Source organism: Hippocampus bargibanti, linkage group LG04 (genome assembly GCF_051943395.1).
Source record: "Hippocampus bargibanti isolate YZ-2025 linkage group LG04, ASM5194339v1, whole genome shotgun sequence".
Classification (NCBI taxonomy): Eukaryota; Metazoa; Chordata; class Actinopteri; order Syngnathiformes; family Syngnathidae; genus Hippocampus; species Hippocampus bargibanti.
Window position 1 is genome coordinate 32366242 of NC_142737.1, and position 21106 is coordinate 32387347.

The 21106-nt window shown below is 43.7% G+C and overlaps 1 protein-coding gene across 1 annotated transcript; it reads right to left on the reverse strand.

Moving 5' to 3' along the window:
- Positions 1-485: 485 nt before the first annotated feature.
- LOC148899761 (uncharacterized) lies at positions 486-20125 on the reverse strand. The gene is made up of 4 exons (XM_088995225.1): positions 19341-20125; positions 8343-8624; positions 7947-8207; positions 486-3954 (listed from the first exon to the last, which is right to left on the reverse strand). Exons 1-4 carry the CDS (start codon positions 19465-19467, stop codon positions 2591-2593), a joined length of 2034 nt encoding a protein of 677 aa, XP_088851351.1. The 5' UTR covers positions 19468-20125; the 3' UTR covers positions 486-2590.
- Between the last annotated feature and the right edge of the window lie 981 nt (positions 20126-21106).

Here is a 21106-nt window from a genome sequence, read left to right on the forward strand (position 1 = left end):
TACTCGGTCCTTAATTTAGCAAAAGCACTTGATCCTCGAAACAAAAGTACCTGGCCCCGATCGTAGACCAGTGTACTCGATTCTTTATTTCAAAGGTGTTTGACTCTTTTCGCAAAAACACCCAATCTTTTTCTCTTCCTAAGGAATTATAGTTTCTGATTCTTTGACAGAACGAAACAATCTTCCACAAAAAAAATAGCAATTGCACATTCCACTGTTCATCCAGCCACAATTTATCTTTTTAGAATCTCAATTCTAGGCGTAAATCTTACCTTGATCAAGATCAATTTGGAGGATAATTGTCCTCTTACCTTGTCAAATCTTTTGGGCGCCCGATGTTCTGTCTGTTGACAAAAACCTCAGTCAGATATCAGGTCGGGGTCACCCTTTGTTGGAGTAGAGTGGCTTTCTCTCTTCCACGTGTTCGTTAATATTGGATGATGAGTATTTTAGTAATCCAAATAGAAGCTGGAGTCGATGAACAGTATCTTCGAAGGGTTTATTTGCAGAATATTCCCGACACACATGATTTACAGACAATGGCTGCATGTGTACACATCATGGATACACAACATATTTATTTCATCAGAAGGGCGGTATCAAGACTATGGCGCGACACCGAGACGACATTCTTCCAAAACAATTCCTAGCTTTTATCAGTCTTTCCACAAAGTCTCCAGTAAGCAGTGTATCAAGGTTAACAGATGCTCCAAGAATCAACTTGCTTCACTCTCTGTATCAGTGGGTTAACAGTCTAAGTAAATATGGCAGAAGACACACATCATGACATTGAGACGCACATCATGACATTATTGTCATGACATATCATTACAACCGAAATGTGGTTCTCAACCAAACTGAGTGCATCTGAATGCATCACTCGACTACCCTCTGCTTCCTTTTAAGTCACTTCCTTAGATGTCACGTCTTCCTCATTGTCTCATTGTGACCGACGCATTAATATTGTTTTATTTTTGCGCAAATGCTGACATATTTGGTTAAGATCTTCTGAATAGTATGATTTTAAAGCAAGCAGAGGACGGTTTGAAAAGTTAGTGGGCCCTGTGTTTGCCCAAAGACAGCTGGGATAGGTGCCAAGACGCCGCATGGCAAAAAGACAGATTTTTTTGCACAGATGTTAATGTTGATAATTGGTGAAAATAAGTTTGTTTTTATAGAATTTTACACATGACCCGCTCTATTATTAAGTTTTTATCAAGTTTATGCGATGAAATAGTTAAAAAGTTGTTTTCTAGACTTTGAACATATTAAGATTGATTTTAATGGAAAGTGCAGTTTCAGTTTTTGAACAGCTTTCTGAAACGGATTATGGTCGAAAACCAAGGTATCACTGTATTATTATTATTATTAGTAGTAGTAGTAGTAGAAGTAGTAGTGGTAGCAGTAGTATTGTTATTTGGCAATAAAGCCAACTGACTTTTTTTTTAATTTTGATAATTTGAAATAATCCTTCAGATCTTTGCCACAAACTGGCCAGGCAAAATGTTTCTCACCAGTGCGGATGATTGTGTGGCTAATTAAATTGCACTACTTTGAGAATCCTTTGCAACAAACTGGGCAAGCAAAAGGTTTCTCACCGGTGTGCATTCTCACGTGCACTTTTAAGTGATGCTTCCTTAAGAATCTATTGGATTGGATATGCCTTTATTAGTCTCGCAGTGGAGAAATTTACATTTCACAGCAGCAAAGTGATGAAAGGATAAAAGTAGGAAAACAAAATACATGAGTTGCTGGAAAGGCAGCCACTCTTGCGGCGCCGTCTTGAAGTCAAAATGACAAAAAAAAAATTAATTCCAAATAACATGACAGCACAAAGACAATATGACAACATAAAGACACAGAGAGTCATTCATTCTTAAGCACTTTCTGAACCCTCTTTGTTACATGAAGCAGTTCTAGATGAAAGAGGAGAGAATCAAAGTGTCTTTCCACCAGTGGATCAGGGACATCATGGTGGTATGTGCACGTCGACTACATGCTAAATGTTTACAGCAAACACGCAGCTGTAGCATCCATTGACGAAAAGAGATTGTCTCATATCTCCTGAGATTGTCTCATATCCCCCATAAATCCGCTTCAATTCCAAGTCGCAACAGTTCCACATACGCATCAGCGCTCTGCGCTGATGTTCCTTTCTTCTTATCGCGGGCTCCTCAAGCCATGCATCCATCCAGCCGCAGACTGTCCAACAGCACCGACCTCTCCGCTGAACAAAGCGAGGCTGTGAAGATGCTGCCCATTACACGCGCAAAAAAAAGAACAATGGCCCCAGAGTTGTCCAGCATTTACAGTCGAATGGCACTGACATTCCTCCCAAATCAAAAACAGTACTGGCATATTCATGCTGCCGAAAAGGCGCAACCGCTCAGCACAGTCTCTTCCTTGATTAATGTCGTGGTGAACAATGCTGAAAAACAATCCGTATCCATTCCACAGGACGCACAACAACACAAAGTGACAAATGAAAACACAAAACAAGACAAAAACAACAAAAAAAGCAAGGCTCATGAGAGCACTTGCTGACGGCTGCCTACTCCGGCGCCATCTTGGACTCCTTTGAACCACATTCTTAGCAGGCAAAAGGTTTCTCAGCAGTGTGGGCTCTTGTGTGGTTAATTAAAGAGTGCTTCTGGGTGAATCTTTTGCCACAAGCTGAACAGGAAAAAGGTTTCTCACCACTATGGATTCTTGTGTGGCTAATTAAAGAGCCCTTCTGAGAGAATCCTTTGCCACACACTGAACAGGAAAACGGTTTCTCACCACTGTGGGTTTTTGTGTGGCGAATTAAATTGCCCTTCTGAGAAAATGTTTGACCACAATCTGAACAGGAAAAAGGTTTCTCACCGGTGTGGGCTGTTGTGTGGCTAATTAAAGAGACCTTATGAGAAAATCTTTGCCCACACACTAAGCAGGGAAAAGGTTTCTCACTGGTGTGGATTCTTGTGTGGCTAAATAAATTACCCTTCTCAGAGAACGTTTGTCCACAATCTGAACAGGCAAAATGTTTCTCACCAGTGTGGTTTCTTGTGTGGCGAATTAAATTGCTCTTCTCAGAGAATGTTTGTCCACAAACGGAACAGGAAAAAGGTTTCTCCCCAGTGTGGATTCTTGTGTGGCTAATTAAAGAGTCATTCCTTGCGAATGTCTGACCACAAATGGAACAGACAAAGGGTTTCTCACCAGTGTGGATTCTTGTGTGGTGAATTAAATGGCACTTCTGAGAGAATCTTTGGCTGCAATATGAACAGGAAAAAGGCTTCTCACCACTGTGGATTCTTGTGTGTTTACTTAAGCTTCCCTTTTCAGAGAATCCTTTGTCACACACTGAACAGGAAAAAGGTTTCTCACCACTGTGGATTATTGTGTGGCTAATTAAAGAGCGCTTGTGAGTGAATCTTTTGCCACAAACAGAACAGGAAAAAGATTTCTCACCACTTTGGGTTCTTGTGTGACTATTGAAAGAGCCCTTCTGAGAGAATCCTTTGCCACAAACTGAACAGGAAAAAGGCGTCTCACCACTGTGGATTCTTGTGTTGCTAATTAAATGGGCCTTGTGAGAAAATCCTTTGCCACAATCTGAACAGGAAAAAGGCTGCTCATCACTGTGGGTTCTTGTGTGGCGAATTAAATTGGCCTTCTGAGAGAATCCTGTGCCACAAATCGAGCAGGCAAAATGTTTCTCACCAGTGTGGGTTCTGGCATGCTTTTTCAAGTGACTCTGATCAGTTAACGTTTTGCCACACAGAGAAGATTTGCAGGCTTTGTTGATGGTGTGACATGTCAGATCACAGTCAGACTCTTCATCTTGACCATCATCATTTGATGATCTGTCATTTTTGGTGCGAGGCTGCTCTGGCTCCTCCTCTCTTTTAATGTCACGGGCTCCCTCTTCTTCCTTCTTCAGCCGCACAGGATAAGCATTTTCGCTGATATCTGCATGACACAAAAAGACAGACACACATGCAATTATGGTGAGAGTTACTCAAAGATAAATCAGATTACCACTCAAAATGTGACATGAACAGCATCACATTTGTGGTGGATTTCAAAGGACTTTGACGTCAGTGTAGAAAAAGTGCTGCTTTTTCCACCGCCTCACACCCGTGTATGCATCTAGTGTGCAAGAACTTCTTGAATTCGAACATTTTGCCAAACATGAAGCATGTTGTAGCAGTTGAGGAAGGAGAAGTTTGGCTTTACAAGTCTCAAATGGATCTGAGACTTGTAAAGCCAGATATTTAGCAAAAAGATATGGTCAAGTGGGAGGAATTGACTATAAAGAGACATTTTCGCCGACAGCACATGACCTCTATTCGAGCACTGATGCAGGTGGCTGTGTAGGAAGATATTACCCTACACCAAATGGACGTGAAGACTGCGTATCTCTATGCCCTAATGGACTGTGAATTATATGTGGAGCTAACCGAAGGTTTTGAGACAAGGTCACAAACAGGAGAACATTTGGTATGCAATCTCAACAAATCACTGTATGGCTTAAAGCAGTCAGGGTGTAACTGGAACATGTTACTGCATAATCACCTCATAAAGAATGGTTTTGTACAAAATGATGCTGATCATTGTGTCTACTGCAGAGAATCTGAAAATAAGAAAGTCATTCTGTCAGTGTGGGTGGATGAATTAATCCTAGCGGCAAGTAACGATACCCGACTCAGTGAAGTAAAAGAAATGCTAAAAAAAGGTTTAAGATGAAATATATGGGTCCACTTAAACACGTCCTAGGTATCAACTTTGAACTGAGTCAAGGGGAGATCAAAATACAGTAAAGTCTCGTTATATCGATATCGGTTATATCGATAGTACCGCTTATTACGATACTATTTCTATGATCACAAGGAGAAAATTACATGCGCGCAGGGTCGGATATATCGATAGTCCCGGTTATATCGATATTTTTTCGGACTCCCGAGAATATCGATATAACGAGACTTTACTGTAACTCAAAAGAAACACATAGAGAGGAGATTAAAAAAAATTGGAATGTCTGAGTGCAAAGTAAGAAACACCCCGTGTGAACAGAAGTTAAACTTTGACAGTGAGGGTGAAGTTGTCAACTCATCAGGATACAGGAGTGGGCAGCTTAATATATATAATGTCATGTACCAGACCTGATTTAAGCTCAGTTGTTAGTAAACTCTCACAACAGCAGAACCAAAACAGCAGCATTGGACTGCAGTTAAACACCTACTAATGTACTTAAAGGGTACTACAGATAAAGAACTCCATTTCCGAAAATGTGAAGAAAACTTACAACTTAAAGGACAACCGACACCATTTTTTTGTTTCATAAAAACATTTTATTGCATCGAAAATACCCAAAATACGCAGGCTGATATTTTTATTCAAATGAAAAACACCAATAAAAATGACTTAAAGTCTCCCAAAACTATTCAAAATGATCTGAGAAAGTTTCAGTTTCAGAAGGTCCCGCCCCCTTGTTCGTGATGTCACGCCAAGACGTCTTGCCTTGCTCGACAATCAAAACAATGGCTTCAGATTCAGAGAAGATGCTTTCTTGTTACTCATCCATATGAATCATCCACTATGATTCAAATAGTTCTGAAGAGGAAAGCATAAATGTTTGCAATCGATTAAGAAGTAATTCCGTGTCATTTTGAGGCAACTGGATGAAATGTAGCGTCCCTGAAAATGCACAAGATGGCGCCAAAGCTCAGTTGGAAATGGGCTGATTTATCTGCTGGGAATTTGTGTCAACTAGAATCAAATCGTAGTCTTGGTGCACCACACGATTTACCATCGCGTTATTTATGTGTTTTCCTTCTAATTTCGCCAGCAACACGGACCAACACAAAGTTTTCAGACCAAACAAAGTACCCAAAATGTATTGTGTGTCGCTTTCTCGGTCAGGAGCGTTCCCTCCGTGACGTGACGTCAGGATTGGTCACCAACTCAAAAACAAGACTTCCTGAATATTCAGTGCGAGTCTTAAAACGTAAAATATAGCTATATGCGGTGGAATATTTGTAAAATAAGCTCAGTAGAAGTCATTTTAAGTGATTTTACAAATTATGGACACAACTTGTCCAGAGGCGTCGGTTGTCCTTGCACAACTGGACACTGTTTTAACCTAACTAAGGAAGGTTCAGCTATATCGTGGAAGAGTAAAAAAAACAGCCAACTGTGGCGTTGTCAACCTGCGAAGCTGAATATATGGCACTGGCGGCCACAACTCAAGAAAGTATGTACCTTGTACAATTATTAAAAGGGATGGGCAGTGGTAACCGTCACGTACCAGTCAAGATATATGAGGACAATCAGGGGGCAATAGCTTTGTCCTATATATGCGGACAATCAAGGGGCAATAGCTTTGTCCAAGAAACCAGTGTGTAGGCAGAGAAGCAAATATGTGGATATTAAATGCAATTTTGTACGGTCTGCGCACACAAAGGGGAAAATATCTATAAAATATTGTCCGGCCGCAAATATGGTAGCTGATGTATTTCCTAAAGCAGTGATAAAAGTTAAACTTGAAAGGTTCAGGGGATATTTGTTTGGAGAGTGATGTGAACTGAGAAACGTGAATATTTTGAAGCTTACAGTGTATTGCCAATATGTATTTTTTATTTATTTTTGCAACAATGTATTTCTTGTTTCGATATTTTTCATGTTTTTTACTGCATGGAGTTGTAAACATGTCTTTGAGTGGGAGTGTTGGATTGGATTTGCCTTTATTCGTCTCACAGTGGAGAAATTTACATTTCACAGCAGCAAAGTGATGAAAGGAATGAAAGTAGAAAGAGACAAAATATAGGAGCTGCTGGAAAGGCAGCCACTCTCGGGGCGCCGTCTTGAAGTCAAAAGAACAAAAAAACTAAATAACAAATAACATGACAACACAAAGACGCAGAGTCATTCCTTCTTAAGCACTTTCTGTACTCTCTAAGTGACATAAAGCAGTTCCAGATGAAAGAGGATCAAAGCGTCTCTTCACCAGTGGATCAGGGACATCATGGTGGAATGTGCACGTCGGCTACAAGCTAAATGTTGAAAGCAAACACACAGCTGGAGCATCCATTGACGAAAAGAGATTGTCTCACATCTCCTGTCCCAAATAAATCCGCTTCAATTCCAAGCCGCGACAGTTCCATACGCATCGGCGCTCTGCGCTGACGCTCCTTCTTATCGCGGGCCATGCATTCATCCAGCCGCAGACTGTCTAACAGCACTGACCTTTCCAATGACAAAGCGGGGCTGTGAAGATGCTGCCCATTACAGGGGCAAAAAAGCACAATGGCCCCCGAGCTGTCCAGCGATGACAGTCAAATTGCACCGACATTCCTCCCAAATCTAAAACAGTACTGGCATATTCATGCTGCCGAATAGGCGCAACCGCTCAGCAGTCTCCTGCTTGATGAATGTTGTGGCCAAAAATGCTAAAAAACAATCTGTATCCGTTCCTCACGACGCACAACACAAAGTGACAAAAGAAAACACAAAAACATGACAAAAACAACAAAAAAAAGCCAGGCTCATGAGAGCACTTGCTGACGGCTGCCTACTCGGGCGCCATCTTGGACTCCTTTAAATGGAGTAATTTCACATATTGATGTCACATGTGAACAATCTAATCATGTGAGACCCGAATGTTGTAAAGGTTTTTATGAGCATGCGCAGAATAAATGTTTGTTGAGTTCCCAGACCAATGAGTGACACGGCTGTGCGTCATTATTTTCCCGTGAATATTAGCCATCGTATAATATTTTCCTTGACAGAAAAGGTGGCGCCACAAACGGAACATGGGAAGGGCTTTTAGCTCGTGTTCATGTGGACCTCCATGTTTCCCTTCTGAGATAAGGCCTTGCCGCAAAACAACCAGCAAGAGGGTTTTTCTCCCGTGAGGGTTTTCATGTGTCTCATCAAGTCGGAATTGTAAATGAACTTTTTACCGCAAAGGGAGCAGCAGAAGCATTTCTTGGGGGAGGGACACTTTTGGCGTTTGCGGGACGTTTTCTTGCCGGGGACCTTTTTCGGAGAGCCCGGCGACGTTTCGTCATCACATTGACTGTCGGTGTCGTCTGAGATTGGCGCCAGGTGGTTGTCAGGCGGTGACCAATCAGACCACTCGTGCACTTCATCTTCACCCGCTTCGTTTTTCAGTCGGCCACCGGTCGGGGGCAACGCACGGACATCGGCCTTTTTCCCCTCGTCTAAAGATTTGAATACAAATCAAAATCTGATTTTTTTTTTTGTTTGATCCTAAAACGTGCCCAAAATTAAGCTTCGGGAAATGTTTTTTGAGCCTGCGACGTCACGGCCGCCATTTTTTTTGACTATGTCATTACCTTCACAATCGGCGGTGCTCCCCAAAGTTTCTTCTGTGCGATGCCCCAAGGGGGGCGTCCCGCAACGATATTCACTTGGAGCGCCAGGATGAAGCTGTGACCGCTCGGGTGGTGGAAGTCGGTCGTTGACACTCTTCCCGAAGATGCCATCTTGCGGCAAACTGATGACATCGGCCTCCTCTTCTTCCTTTTTAATCTGGGGGACTTGTAGATACTCCAAAGCGGAGCTTCCGGATTCTATGTCAGGACCTTCTTCCTGACGACCGATCAGCTGCTTCATGTCTGCGAGGACACAAGCAGGACGTAATTTACACATTTAGAAAATCATGGAGGAGCAAGGCGGGCGGTGTTGAGTGTGTTTAATGGTGTGTGTGTGGCAAAGTCATGTTTGGGTAATTTCACACATTGATGTCAACTGCGAACAAGCTAATCATGTGAGACCCATGTGAGATGTGTTGTAATGTCTTTAATGGGCATTTGCAGAATTAATGTTTGTTGAGTTCCCAGACCAATGACTGACACGGCTGTGCGTCATAATTCTCCCGCGAATATTAGCCACCGTTAAGGTAAACTACTATCTTGGTGACTGTTGTCAAATGCTAGGACTGCTGCAGGAATGTCCAGCACTACAGGATTGCATATAATAAAAAACGATCAAAAACAATTCACAACACGTGGGGTGCTGTACAGTCAACGATGGTACAGGGGAAAAAAATGAAAATGAGTGAAAAAAAATACATTTAATAAACATAACTAAAAGGCAAAAACACAATCAATGTTACTCAGGGGGAAAATGAATGTCAAAAAATTAGAATCAGCCAGATAAAGCCTGCTCGGATGAGTTTCTCACCAGTGTCGGTTCTTGAGTGTCTTTTTAGGAGCATCTTCACAGAAAATCTTTGGCTACAAGCAGAAAAAGAAAAGGGTTTGCCACCAGTGTGGATTCCTGTGTGGCTAATTAAAGTAAATGGCTCTTCTGAGAGAATTATTTGCCACAAACAGGCCAGGCAAAAGGTTTCTCAGCAGTGCGGATTATTGTGTGGCTAATTAAATTGCCCTTGTTTGAGAATCCTTTGCCACAAACTGGGCAGGCAGGTTTCTCAGCGGTGTGGATTCTCACGTGCAGCCCATGCCACTGTTTCCTGTAAAAAGAGATCCCTGGAGCAGTGTGAAGTCCCATCCTGCTTCAAACAGTCTACTATCGTCCCAGTTCCAAAGAAACCAGCACCCTCGGGATTGAACGACTATAGACCTGTTGCTCTGACGTCTGTGGTCATGAAGTCCTTTGAACGCCTCGTGCAGAACCACCTAAAGAACATCACCGGACCTCTGCTAGATCCTCTTCAGTTTGCCTACCGGGCAAACAGGTCTGTGGAGGATGCAGTCAACATTGGACTGCATCACATCCTCGACCACCTTGACAACACAGGAACCTACGCAAGGATCCTGTTTGTGGACTACAGCTCTGCGTTCAATACCATCATCCCAGAACTCCTCATCCCCAAACTTCTCCAGCTTGGTGTGTCCCCCACGATCTGCCATTGGACCCTCAGCTTCCTGACAGGACGGACACAACAGGTCAGACTGGGAAATATATCATCCACAACACGAACCACGAGCACTGGAGCCCCGCAGGGATGCGTCCTCTCTCCATTGCTCTTCTCTCTCTACACGAACGACTGCACCTCAACGCACCCAGCTGTCAAATTCATAAAGTTCGCAGACGACACCACGGTCATCGGTCTCATCAAAGACGGCGACGAGTCTGCGTACCGACAACAAGTGGAGCAGCTGGAGCTCTGGTGCAGCCGTCACAACCTGGAGCTGAACACGCTCAAGACAGTTGAGATGATGGTGGACTTCAGGAAACATCCATCACCACAGCTACCCCTCACACTATCCAACTGCCTGGTGTCAACCGTTGAGACCTTCAAGTTCCTGGGAATCACAGTCTCCCAGGACATGAAGTGGGAGGTCAACACCAACTCTATCCTGAAAAAGGCCCAACAGAGAATGTACTTCCTGAGGCTGCTAAAGAAGCATGGCCTGCCACAGGAGGTGCTGCAACATTTCTACACGGCTGTCATCGAATCCATCCTGTGTTCTTCCATCACCGTTTGGTTCGGGGCCGCCACAAAAATGGACAAAATCCGACTTCAACGGACAGTTAGGACGGCGGAAAAAATCATTGGCACCGCCCTACCCACTCTCGAGGACTTGCACACTGCAAGAATCCAAACTAGGGCGCGGAAAATCCTACTGGACCCTCCGCACCCTGCCCACCACCTTTTCCAGCTACTCCCCTCAGGCAGGCGCTACCGATCCATGCGCACCAAATCCAGCAGACATTTAAACAGCTTCTTCCCCCAAGCCATTAACTCTTTGAACTCTTTCAACAGTAGCCAAAATGGAACTGTATAGTGCCACTTAGCAGTTTTTTTTTACAACGATACTAGTGCAGCGTGTTCTACCGGAAACAAATTCCTTGTGTGTTCTACATACTTGGCAATAAAGATGATTCTGATTCTGATAAAGGGGTGGGGTGGGGGTCCTCAATCGAGACATCCAATGCTCATAGCTATCTATTCGCTAGATAATAGCTATATATTTACCGGCTAGTGGCTATCTATTAGCCAGCGAATAGCGATTCATGATCTGGTTGGCGACCAACGGGGGGCGCTGTCGGCCCCGCCTGCACCTGCACAGGTGCTGGTCGTCCCGATCAGATTGGTGACCAACGGGTAGCGACGTCAGACCTGCCGACAGCCTCGCAGGTGCTGGTCGTTATAATCACTGACACTTAAAAGGACACCCGGCACGACCATCCGGTTGTCGCTTCATTGTTTGCTGCTTGTTTGCTGCATTGTATGATGTGCATGTGTTTGTTTAACCTTGGCGGACTTTTTGTCTTCTTTTGACACTTTGTATTTTTTCGTTCACATGATTTTGATGTTTCACATTTTGTTCCTGCTGACCTTTATTTTAATACAATTTGTCAAACAACCTCCTGCCTGCTTTTTGGGATCCTCACCTGCCATCACCACCTTGCAAATCGTGACAAATGGCTAGCTATTCGCTAGCTAATAGTGACTAGGTGTCTATTTGCTAGCCATTAGCTATCTATTCGCTAGCTAGCTTGCTATCTATTGGAGTTACTTTGGGGTTGAGTGAAGGCTGGTGCGTGTGGCTGCTGCTGCTCACCCACAGAAAAAAAATTGAACTGAGTGTAAAGTAACCTTGAGAGTTTTGAAAGGCGCTTAGAAATTAAAAGGATTATTATTGTTTTTAAGTGACGCTTAAGAATCGTTGGCCACATTCTTAACCCTTTACTGCCTGAATTATTTTGTACAAAAAATCTGTTCAGTTTTTATGGTCACTGATGGATATATTAACATAATAGTAGCTTCATTTTTTATTATTTTCCAATAATATAGAAAATTTGATAATGTGCCTAACTTGGTACAATCGTCATCAAAGACCTAAATTGAGTGGGTGACATTTTTGGAACATATGTCAAATGTAACTGCAAAGACTAGACTTTTATCCATATGACAGCTTTTTATGAAAATAAAAAATACATAAAATATTTACATAAAATACATAATTTACATAAAATATTTCCATAAAATGTTTACATAAAAATACATAGTTCCTTTACAGATACAGAAAACTAGCTAATAACCATGGAATAATGCAAAGCAGTTCTTGCGATGATTCAAACAAAGATTTACATTGCATTTTTTGCAGTAAATAGTTTTCACGGAGCATGTGCCATGCTTGCACCTGTTGCGGTTCTTTGCAACATATGGAACATGAGCTGTGTTGTCAAACCGAATACTGTATCATCGGACGGAAAATAACCTCAACGTCTTTTACCTGCGGTTCAGCTGACCAGTTGATTGAGCCTCACTGTGCCACAACACCAGATTTTCACATTTCACAGCAGAAAAGTGATTAAAGGAGTGAAAATAGAAAAACAGAATACAAATTTGTGAAAGGGATCATAATTTGGGCTTCCCAGAGTTCCTTGTTTTGTGTTGTCTGCTATATGCAAGTCCCATTCCATCCATTTTCCATACCGCTTATTCCTCATCAGGGTCGTGGGGGGTGCTGCAGCCTATCCCAGCCGTCTTCGGGCACGAGGCGGGGGACACCCTGAATTGGTTGCCAGCCAATCACAGGGCAAACAAAGACAAACAACAGTCACTCTGACACTCACACCAAGGGACAATTTGGAGTGTTCAATCTGCCTGCCATACATGTTTTTGGAACGTGGGAGGAAACCGGAGGCCCCGGAGAAAACCCACAATTGTGGCCCGCCACTCAAAAAGTTTGCCCAACCCTGGGCTAATTAAACTGCCCTTCCGAGAGAATCTTTGGCCGCAATCTGAACAGGAAAAGGGTTTCTCACCACTGTGGATTCTTGTGTGGTGAATTAAATTGGACTTCTGAGAGAATCCTTTGCCACAAACTGAGCAGGCCAAATGTTTCTCACCAGTGTGGGTTCTCACAAACTTTTTCAAATGACTCTGATCAGTCAACGTTCTGCCACACAGAGAAGATTTGCAGGGATTGTTTCCAATGTCACATGTCGGATCACCTTCAGACAAGCATTTTCGCTGATATCTGCATGACACAAAAAGACAGACACATGAAATGATGGTGAAAGTTACTCAAAGTTAAATTAGTTCAGATTACCACTGAGTACCTGGGATAAATTAACAATTATGGTCTTTTTTTTTTTTAATCGTCAGTCACTTATTAACTCGTTGACTGGCAGACGATGTACAGAAATGTGTCTGCTCCGGTGCCATGGTTTTCCTCGTTCTCGCTTCAATTGCAGGACCGGCAGAGTATTGAGTTTGAGGACGACAGCGCCACCCGTTGGTCGCCAACCAGATCATGACAGTACCCCCCCTTCAAGGGACTGCTTCCAGAAGTCCCAACAGTCTCCCAAAAGGTCCAACTTGCCAGGGAACAATGGTGGAGACGGCTACCGTTGCCTCTCCAGCATATGATGGGAACGGGACTCAGCCTGGGGTGGACGAAGACACGGCACGGATCGTTGTGGGCGCGATCCCTCTCGCACGTTCACGCGACGACGCATGGCGCGGCGTGGACGTTGCACTGCCAGGCGCAGAGTGGCACCCCGGACGGCCATATCGGAACGGGTCTCGGCCGGACGTTGGCGTGGACGTTACGGCTCGTTGAGTGACTCATTTCAAAATCGACACGGCGTGGGCTAACGTGGACGCGAACTGCCCGGCACAGGGGAAACGTGACCAGTCCTGAGCCGCTCCGGGATCCAGCGATGAGTGGGGTCTCTGACTTACGTGGACGCAGACGTTGCACGGCTCGTCGTGGATGCGACTCAATTGAACATGCACGACGACGGCGTGGCTGGACGTGGGCGTGCACTGCTAGACACCCTGTGTCACCTTCGACGGCCACCTGAAGGAAGTCTCGGCTGGACGTTGACGTGGACGTTACGGCTCGTCGAGTGACGCAATTCAAACTCGACGAGGCGTGGGCTAACGTGGACGTAGCATTGCCAGGCACAGGGTGGAAATGAGATGGGTCCGTTGTACCTGCGAGATCCGATGGGGGGGTCGGATAATTCTGTCACGGTTTGCGTGGTGGTGATGGCGGGTGCGGATCCCAAAAAGCAGGCACGAGGGAGCATGAGGTTGTGTATGACAAATTATATTAAAATAAAGTCAGCAGGAACAAAATCTAAAACATCAAAATCTTCTGAACGGAAAAAATACAAAGTATCAAAAGAAAACCAAGATTAAAAGTCTGCCAAGGTAAAACATACACATGCACAGCATACAATGCACAATGCATTCAACAAACATGCAATGCGTTCAACAATTACCCGACACCGAAAGGTCGTGCCGGGGGTCCTTTTGAGTGTCACTGATTGGAAACGACCAGCACCTGTGTAGGTGCAGGCGGGGCCGACAGCCCCAGTCATTGGTCGCCAACCAGATCATGACAGTCAGAAACCTTAGAATTCTGATGAAAGAAGAAAGTCCGAGTTCAAAGTCGGAATTCAGAGTTAAAAGTAGGAATTCAGAGTAAAAAGTTGGAATTCAGAGTAAAAAGTCGTAATTCAGAGTTAAAAGTCGGAATTTTGAGTTGAGTCGCAATTCTGAGTTAAAAGTGTGACTTAAGTCAGAATTCAGAGTTAAAAGTCGGAATTCAGAGTTAAATGTGTTAGCGTTACTTCTGCGTTGAGTGAACGCTGGTGCGTCAGGCAGCCGCTGCTCACCCGCAGAAAAACATTTTTGTTTTTATTCTGTGAAGTGTCCTTGAGAGTTTTGAAAGGCGCTTACAAATTGCATGGATTTTTTTTCTTGGATTAATTTTATTTATATGATCATTTTATGATTATTTTTCATCATTGGTTATTTTTTCATCATTGGTTATTTGTTAAGACGACGCCGGCGTAGAAAAATTGCGTTGCCTGCAGCGACCTGCAGCTTCCACCTCTCGCAGCCAATGTGTATTTGTTTGGATCATGAAGGAGGCACTCAGAGAAGTGCTGCTTTTACCAGACGTCCCACTTTTTCCCACAAAAAAAACAACCCACAAAGCCTGTTCAAAAAGACTTGAAAACAAGCAAGACGACCAGTCAGAGCCAACCTAATCCGTGAAGAACAATTCTTGGTTGCATCCTCCAAATGGCGTCCTGTAGTTGACGTTGTCCCTTGTGGTCCTCTTTTTCTTCACAAAGGTCCTTCTCGTCTTCTGGTGTCCTTCTTGCATACATTGTTCACACGACAGTTCCAAAATGTTTCGCATACGATCTCTGCGGAGCAACGCGTTGAGCACGAGGGCCTCTTTGTTAGCAGCAAACTCGGCTATGCTAAACAAGAAAGTCCAACATACACCGAGACGACTAATCGGAAGCAAGTTTCAACAAAGGATGTTCGAACCGAGCAGGATAGTGGTGGGCGCTCTAAGTGGGCTTTTAGCACGTCGCCGACAAATTCAGGAGAATTTGGTCAACGGGTGTCGACTGCATTTTGGGCCGCAGTCCGAGTTATGTCAGCAATTGTGACTACACTGCATACAGGAAATCTGTCCACGGTGAACGCCGTTCACCACCTTCGAAATAAAAGCATTGTCAACCGTCAGCAGTTTGGAGATAAAATAGTGTTTAAAAATTATTCAGTTCCCCCAGAAAGAATGAAACGGTCTCAGAATAGCACGGAGAAGAGACAGAAAAAAAGTCAACATAAATGTTCAATTAAAAATGACAATTTTACATCATTAAAAAAAAATTAACCCCCCCCCCCCAACCAGACCAGGTCGAAGGCACACAAAACCACCTCAAGTATCAAACAATGGGAGTGTCGTTCTGATCCGATGTTAGATTTCAAAATAAAATAATCCAAATCAATCAGATAAAAAATGTGGCCCTTGTTTGGAAATTTGAATCGGATAATGGATGTTGGGATGCACGTTTGGTTTCTCTTTGAATGTTGTGCCAGCACACCCTCTCTCACCAACGGCTGTCCAAGTAAGTCAATTTACAAAGTTCAACAATGGATTGATTCGCTCCCTGTCGATTCAACAGCGGTCAGGGAACGTGTCCGCCCTCCGGACACGCCGTGCCATTGCAACCCGTCTAACCAACAGCAGTCAAGGTAAGACTTTTAGAAAAGTTCAACATTGAGACGCTCCCCTTCGAGTCATTTGGGGCACGGGACATTAGCGCCCTCCAGCGGATTGCCGTGCCATTGCACCCCATCGAATGAATAGGGGCCACGCCATCGTCTTCTATGAACACGCCCGTGCCGGGCGCACCGTGGAATCAACAGTAGTCATTCACTGACATCCCGTACGTTTTTGCCCTGCAGGGGATACGCCGCGCCATAGCACCCTGTCGATAAAAAAAACAGGGCCCATGGCATGTTATCTGAATACTTAGGCATACCTGTCAACCTGTATGTTTTTGCCGTACAATGTACATTTATTATGCATTTTAAGACGTGTATGACGTACAAGAAAATCAGTTCGGAAAAACGCAAATTTGTCAATTATGGGTATCATCCGGTATACACCGACTATCACGAAACGGCAAATCAATCAAGTCAAACGAGTTCGCCGCGGTGGCCTCTCTCTGTATCGTTTTTTTTTTCGTTGTAAACGAAGCGAGCGGTTTGATGCTACTGTGCGTATGCGTCTGCCGCCTGGGGATTGATTCCCCATTGCATCATTCATCATGTAATGTCATCATTTTCTAAGAATATGTACAGACTGCTATCACGAAACATGTACAATATAACATGTTAAACTACATAAACACGTTTGAAAAAAATATGGTGGACGATTATTTTGTAAGGGAAAATACAACTGTTTGTAAGGGCATGGAGCCGTGGAGGTTGACAGGTATGAGTCTACTTTAACGAAGGGCCTATCTCGCGAATCCAAAACAATAAATTGAGTCGTCGAATCAATTGCGGCGACAGCACGTCATTGCCCTCCGATGGACATGTCGTGCTATTGCACCCCCGTGAAATCAACAGCAGTTAAGGGACGTCATCTGAATATGCTCAACAATGGATTGAGATGAATATGTCTAACTCTAATGGCTTCTATATAAATCATTCAACGACGACTGAAGCGCTGGACATTCCTGCAGCAGTCCTAGCGTTAAACAGTCACCAAGATGATAGTTTAACTTAACGATGGCTAATACGAGAGAATAATGACGCACATCCGTGTCAATCATTGGCCTGGGAACTCAACAAACATTTATTCTTCCGATTAGTTCGTTCGCAGGTGACATCAATATGTGAAATTCCCCAATCATGTCTTTGCCGCACGAGCGTGCACAGTAACGTGCACACACACGGAGAGAGCGACAGAGAGAGAGAGAAGGAAAGCGACTGACTCACAGCAGCGAATGCTCCGCTTGGTCTCTCGTCAGGTATCGCTAGTCAAACAAACAAATATGAGTTGTTCATTGAGTGATGGGAATTCGGGCTCTTTTCAGAGAGCCAGTTCTTTTGGATAGGCTCACTAAAAAGATGCGGCTCTATTGGCTCCCAAATGGCTCCTCGGTTTGTTTGTTTTTTTGTTGCTTAAATTAATTAACTACCAAAAAAAATTATGTGAAAAACTAATTACTCATGTAAAAAATACACTCTATCAAATATTTTTATTTATATGGCTGGATTTATATGTGTACAGAGAGCATCCACAAATGTTCACTTTCTCTGGTCTGATGATCAGCTGTCACTAATTTGCTTTTCATATTAAAGGACAACCGACATCACTTTTTTCCTAACTGACATCATAAAAACGTTTTATAGCATCTAAAATACCCAAAACACGCAGGCTGATATGTTTAGTCAAATGCAAAACACCAATAAAAATGACTGAAAGTGTCCAAAATCTGCAAAAAATTGAGCTGCAAATTGGGCATTTTCAGAAAGCCCCACCCCCACCCCAGTTCGTGAGGTCACGCCAAGACGTCTTGCCTTGCTCGAGAATCAAAACAATGGCTTCAGATTCGGAGAATATGCTTTCTTGTTACGCATCCAGTTATGAATCTGATTCAAATAGTTCTGCAGGTGATACCGGAGGGAGTGGGGCAAACAGGCCAGTCGTTAGTCAGGAATGCAGAAACAATCAGTGGGGCCACAGGGAATGGTCCTCTGCTCCCCCCAACCTGAGAGTAGGGACCTATCATAGATGTGTCCGGCGCCGCCATGTCTGGACATTAGGGATATATAAATAGGGCCGATACGACCAGTAAGACTTTAGTTTGCTGACGAAGCCTCTTGGATAGGAGGCGAAACGTCTGACACCTTCAAAAAAGTAGAGTACAGATGACGGCTGAATAAACCTTCTCATCGATAGTTCTGAAGAGGAAAGCATATGCAATCCATTAAAGAAGGTCTTCTGGGTCATTTTGAGTGATCAAGACTGATGTGTCGCGTCGCAGAAAATGCAGAACATGGCGCCAGAGATCCGTTGGAAATTGGTTGATTCTTCACCTTGGAATTTTTGTCAGCAAATATCTAAATGTTGTCTCGGTGTAACATACAATGATTCACCATTGCGTTATTTATGTGTTTTCCTTCTAATTTCGGCATCAACACGAAGTTTTCAGACCAAAAAAAGCACCGCAAAATGCATTGAGGTGATGCAAGGTATGTCCTTTCTCAGTCAGGGGCGTTCCTTCAGTTAAGTAGGGTGAGGACTCGTCACCAACTCAAAAACAAGACTTCCGGAATATTCAGTGAGAGTCTTAAAACGTAAAATATAGCTATATGCGGTGGAATCTTTGTAAAATGCGCTCAGTAGAAGTCATTTCAAGCGATTTTGCAAATTATGGACACAACTTGTCCAGAGGCGTCGGTTGTCCTTTAATAATGCTACTATACACAGTAGTAAAAAATATCATAATTGAATAATAACATCATAATGGAATAACATTTGTCCAGCTGTCTACCCAAACACCGCGCCCCCTCTCCTCACTCCTGCGTGTCTGTAATTCTCCCCATCCTCCTCTACAACGGATATCGACCAATCACGTGCGGATTTAGTCAAAGACCGGGGGCGGGGAATAGAGGACAAAAAAGTCGGCTGCCATTTCCGGCTCCTTGTAAGGAACCGGATCTCTTCGTTCACTTCAAAGACCCGGCTCTAAAGGTCGGTTCGTTCCCGAACGACACATCACTAGTTCCGATAATTCATCACTTTGCTGCTGTGAAATGTAAATTTCTCGACTGCGAGACTATTAAAGGCAAATCCATCCATCCATTAAAAGAGCCACTTCACTCCAAACAAAAGTCCTGATGTCGCACAAGTTTCGAGACTTTTGATTCTATAAATATGTGATGAGAGCTTTGTGCATTTGCACTTGTGATTTCCTGCAGCCATTGCATGTTACTTATTTGAGCACGTGTGTACAAAAAAACAATACACGAAGCCTGTTCGAAAAGACTTGAAAACAAGCTAGACGAGCAGGAAGCCTACCTTGTCCGTGAAGAACAATTCTTGGCTGCATCCTCAAAATGGCGTCCAGCAGTTGACGTTGTCGCTTGTGGTCCTCTTTTTCTTCACAAAGGTCCTTCTCGTCTTCTGGTGTCCTTCTTGCGTACATTGTTCACACAACAGTTCCAAAATGTTTCGCTTACGATCTCTGCGGAGCGATGCGTTGAGCACGAGGGCCTCTTTGTTAGCGGCTAGCAAACGCGGCTAAGCTAAACAAAGCCTCGAAAGTCCAACGGAGACCGAGACGACTTTAGTCGGACACAAGATTCAACGAAAGATGTTTTGACCGAGCAAGATATTGGTGGGCGCTCCGAGTGGGCGTTTTGAGCACGTCGCCAAATTCTGGAGAACTTGGTCAACAGGTATCGAGTCAGCAATTGTGACTACTCCGCATCCCGGAAATCTGTCCACACTAAACGCCCTTCACCACCTTCGAAATAAAAGTATTGTACGCCATCGGTTTTTATTTTAAATAAATAATTCAGGCAACGACGCGTTCACACAGACAGAATGAAAACGCTCTCAGAATAGCACGAAGGAGAGACAGAAAAAAAGTCAACATAATGTCAATTAAAAATGACAATTTTACATTATTCAATAAACCCGCCCCACCCCCCGACACCAGACCAGGTCGAAGGCACACTAAACCACCTCAGGTATCGAACAATGGGACTGTCGTTCTGATCCGATGTTATATAAAAAAAACATCAAAATCAATAAAATAAAAAATCCTTGTTTGGAAATTTGAATCGGACAATGGATGTTGGGATGCATGTTGCTGCGCATGTAATGATATGAGCACATCGTACAGTACGTATTTGCTTTTTCGACTAGTGATGCCTGGCTACAGACAAAGGAGCATGCCCGCTGCTGCAAGTCAGTCTGATGATTTGCTTTCTCCCTCCAACCAACACAGCCGTCCTAAGAAAGCAGTGATTTTCAACCACTGTGCCGCGGTACACGAGTGTGCCGTGAGAGATCGTCAGGTGTGCCGTGAGAAACTATTCAATGAGTGCAGAAAATTTCAGTCACCGTGGGAGAGTGAATATTTCTTCAAATAATTCAAGGGGAAGTGTGTCTGCTTGATCTGCACTGAAACCGTGGCAGTTATGAAAGAGTATAATGTACGATAAATTGACAGCGTAGATTTTGCTGCAGTAGTCATTTGTCATCTTGCCTAGTTGTCTTGGTGCAACACACATCTTGCTACAAGCCACTAAATCCCTATCATAAGTCTCAGGTACAGTTTACAGTCACGGTTTAATGTAAATTTACGTTTTGTAGCGTCACATATGTCGTTAGCTTCTTTTGAATCTTTCTTCTGGGCTGAGGTTCTGTGCATCTACTTTGGAAAATGTCATGCAAATGCACGACCTTGTAACGCTTGCAGAAGTATGTCGATGCTAATGTTAACATGGGGCTTGTTAAAATGTCACTGACATTCGACTGTTTCATTGATGGTATTGTTTCATTGCAAATTAGAATCAGATCATTTTCTCTCCTCTAATGCTCCGGTGCATTCACGCTGAAGTAAGTGCACTAGTTGAGCCCATTTAAAGGGGTGTTTGCCTGTTTCAACATGACGGCCACTATCATCCAATCAAAATTGCGCTTTCCGCCAACTGCAGCCCCAACGAGAAATGAACGGCGAAAAAAATAACTATATGTATTTTGTTTTATTGGCGAGCCATATGCAATCATCAAAAGAGCCATATATGGCTCGTGAGCCATAGGTTCCCGACCCCTGG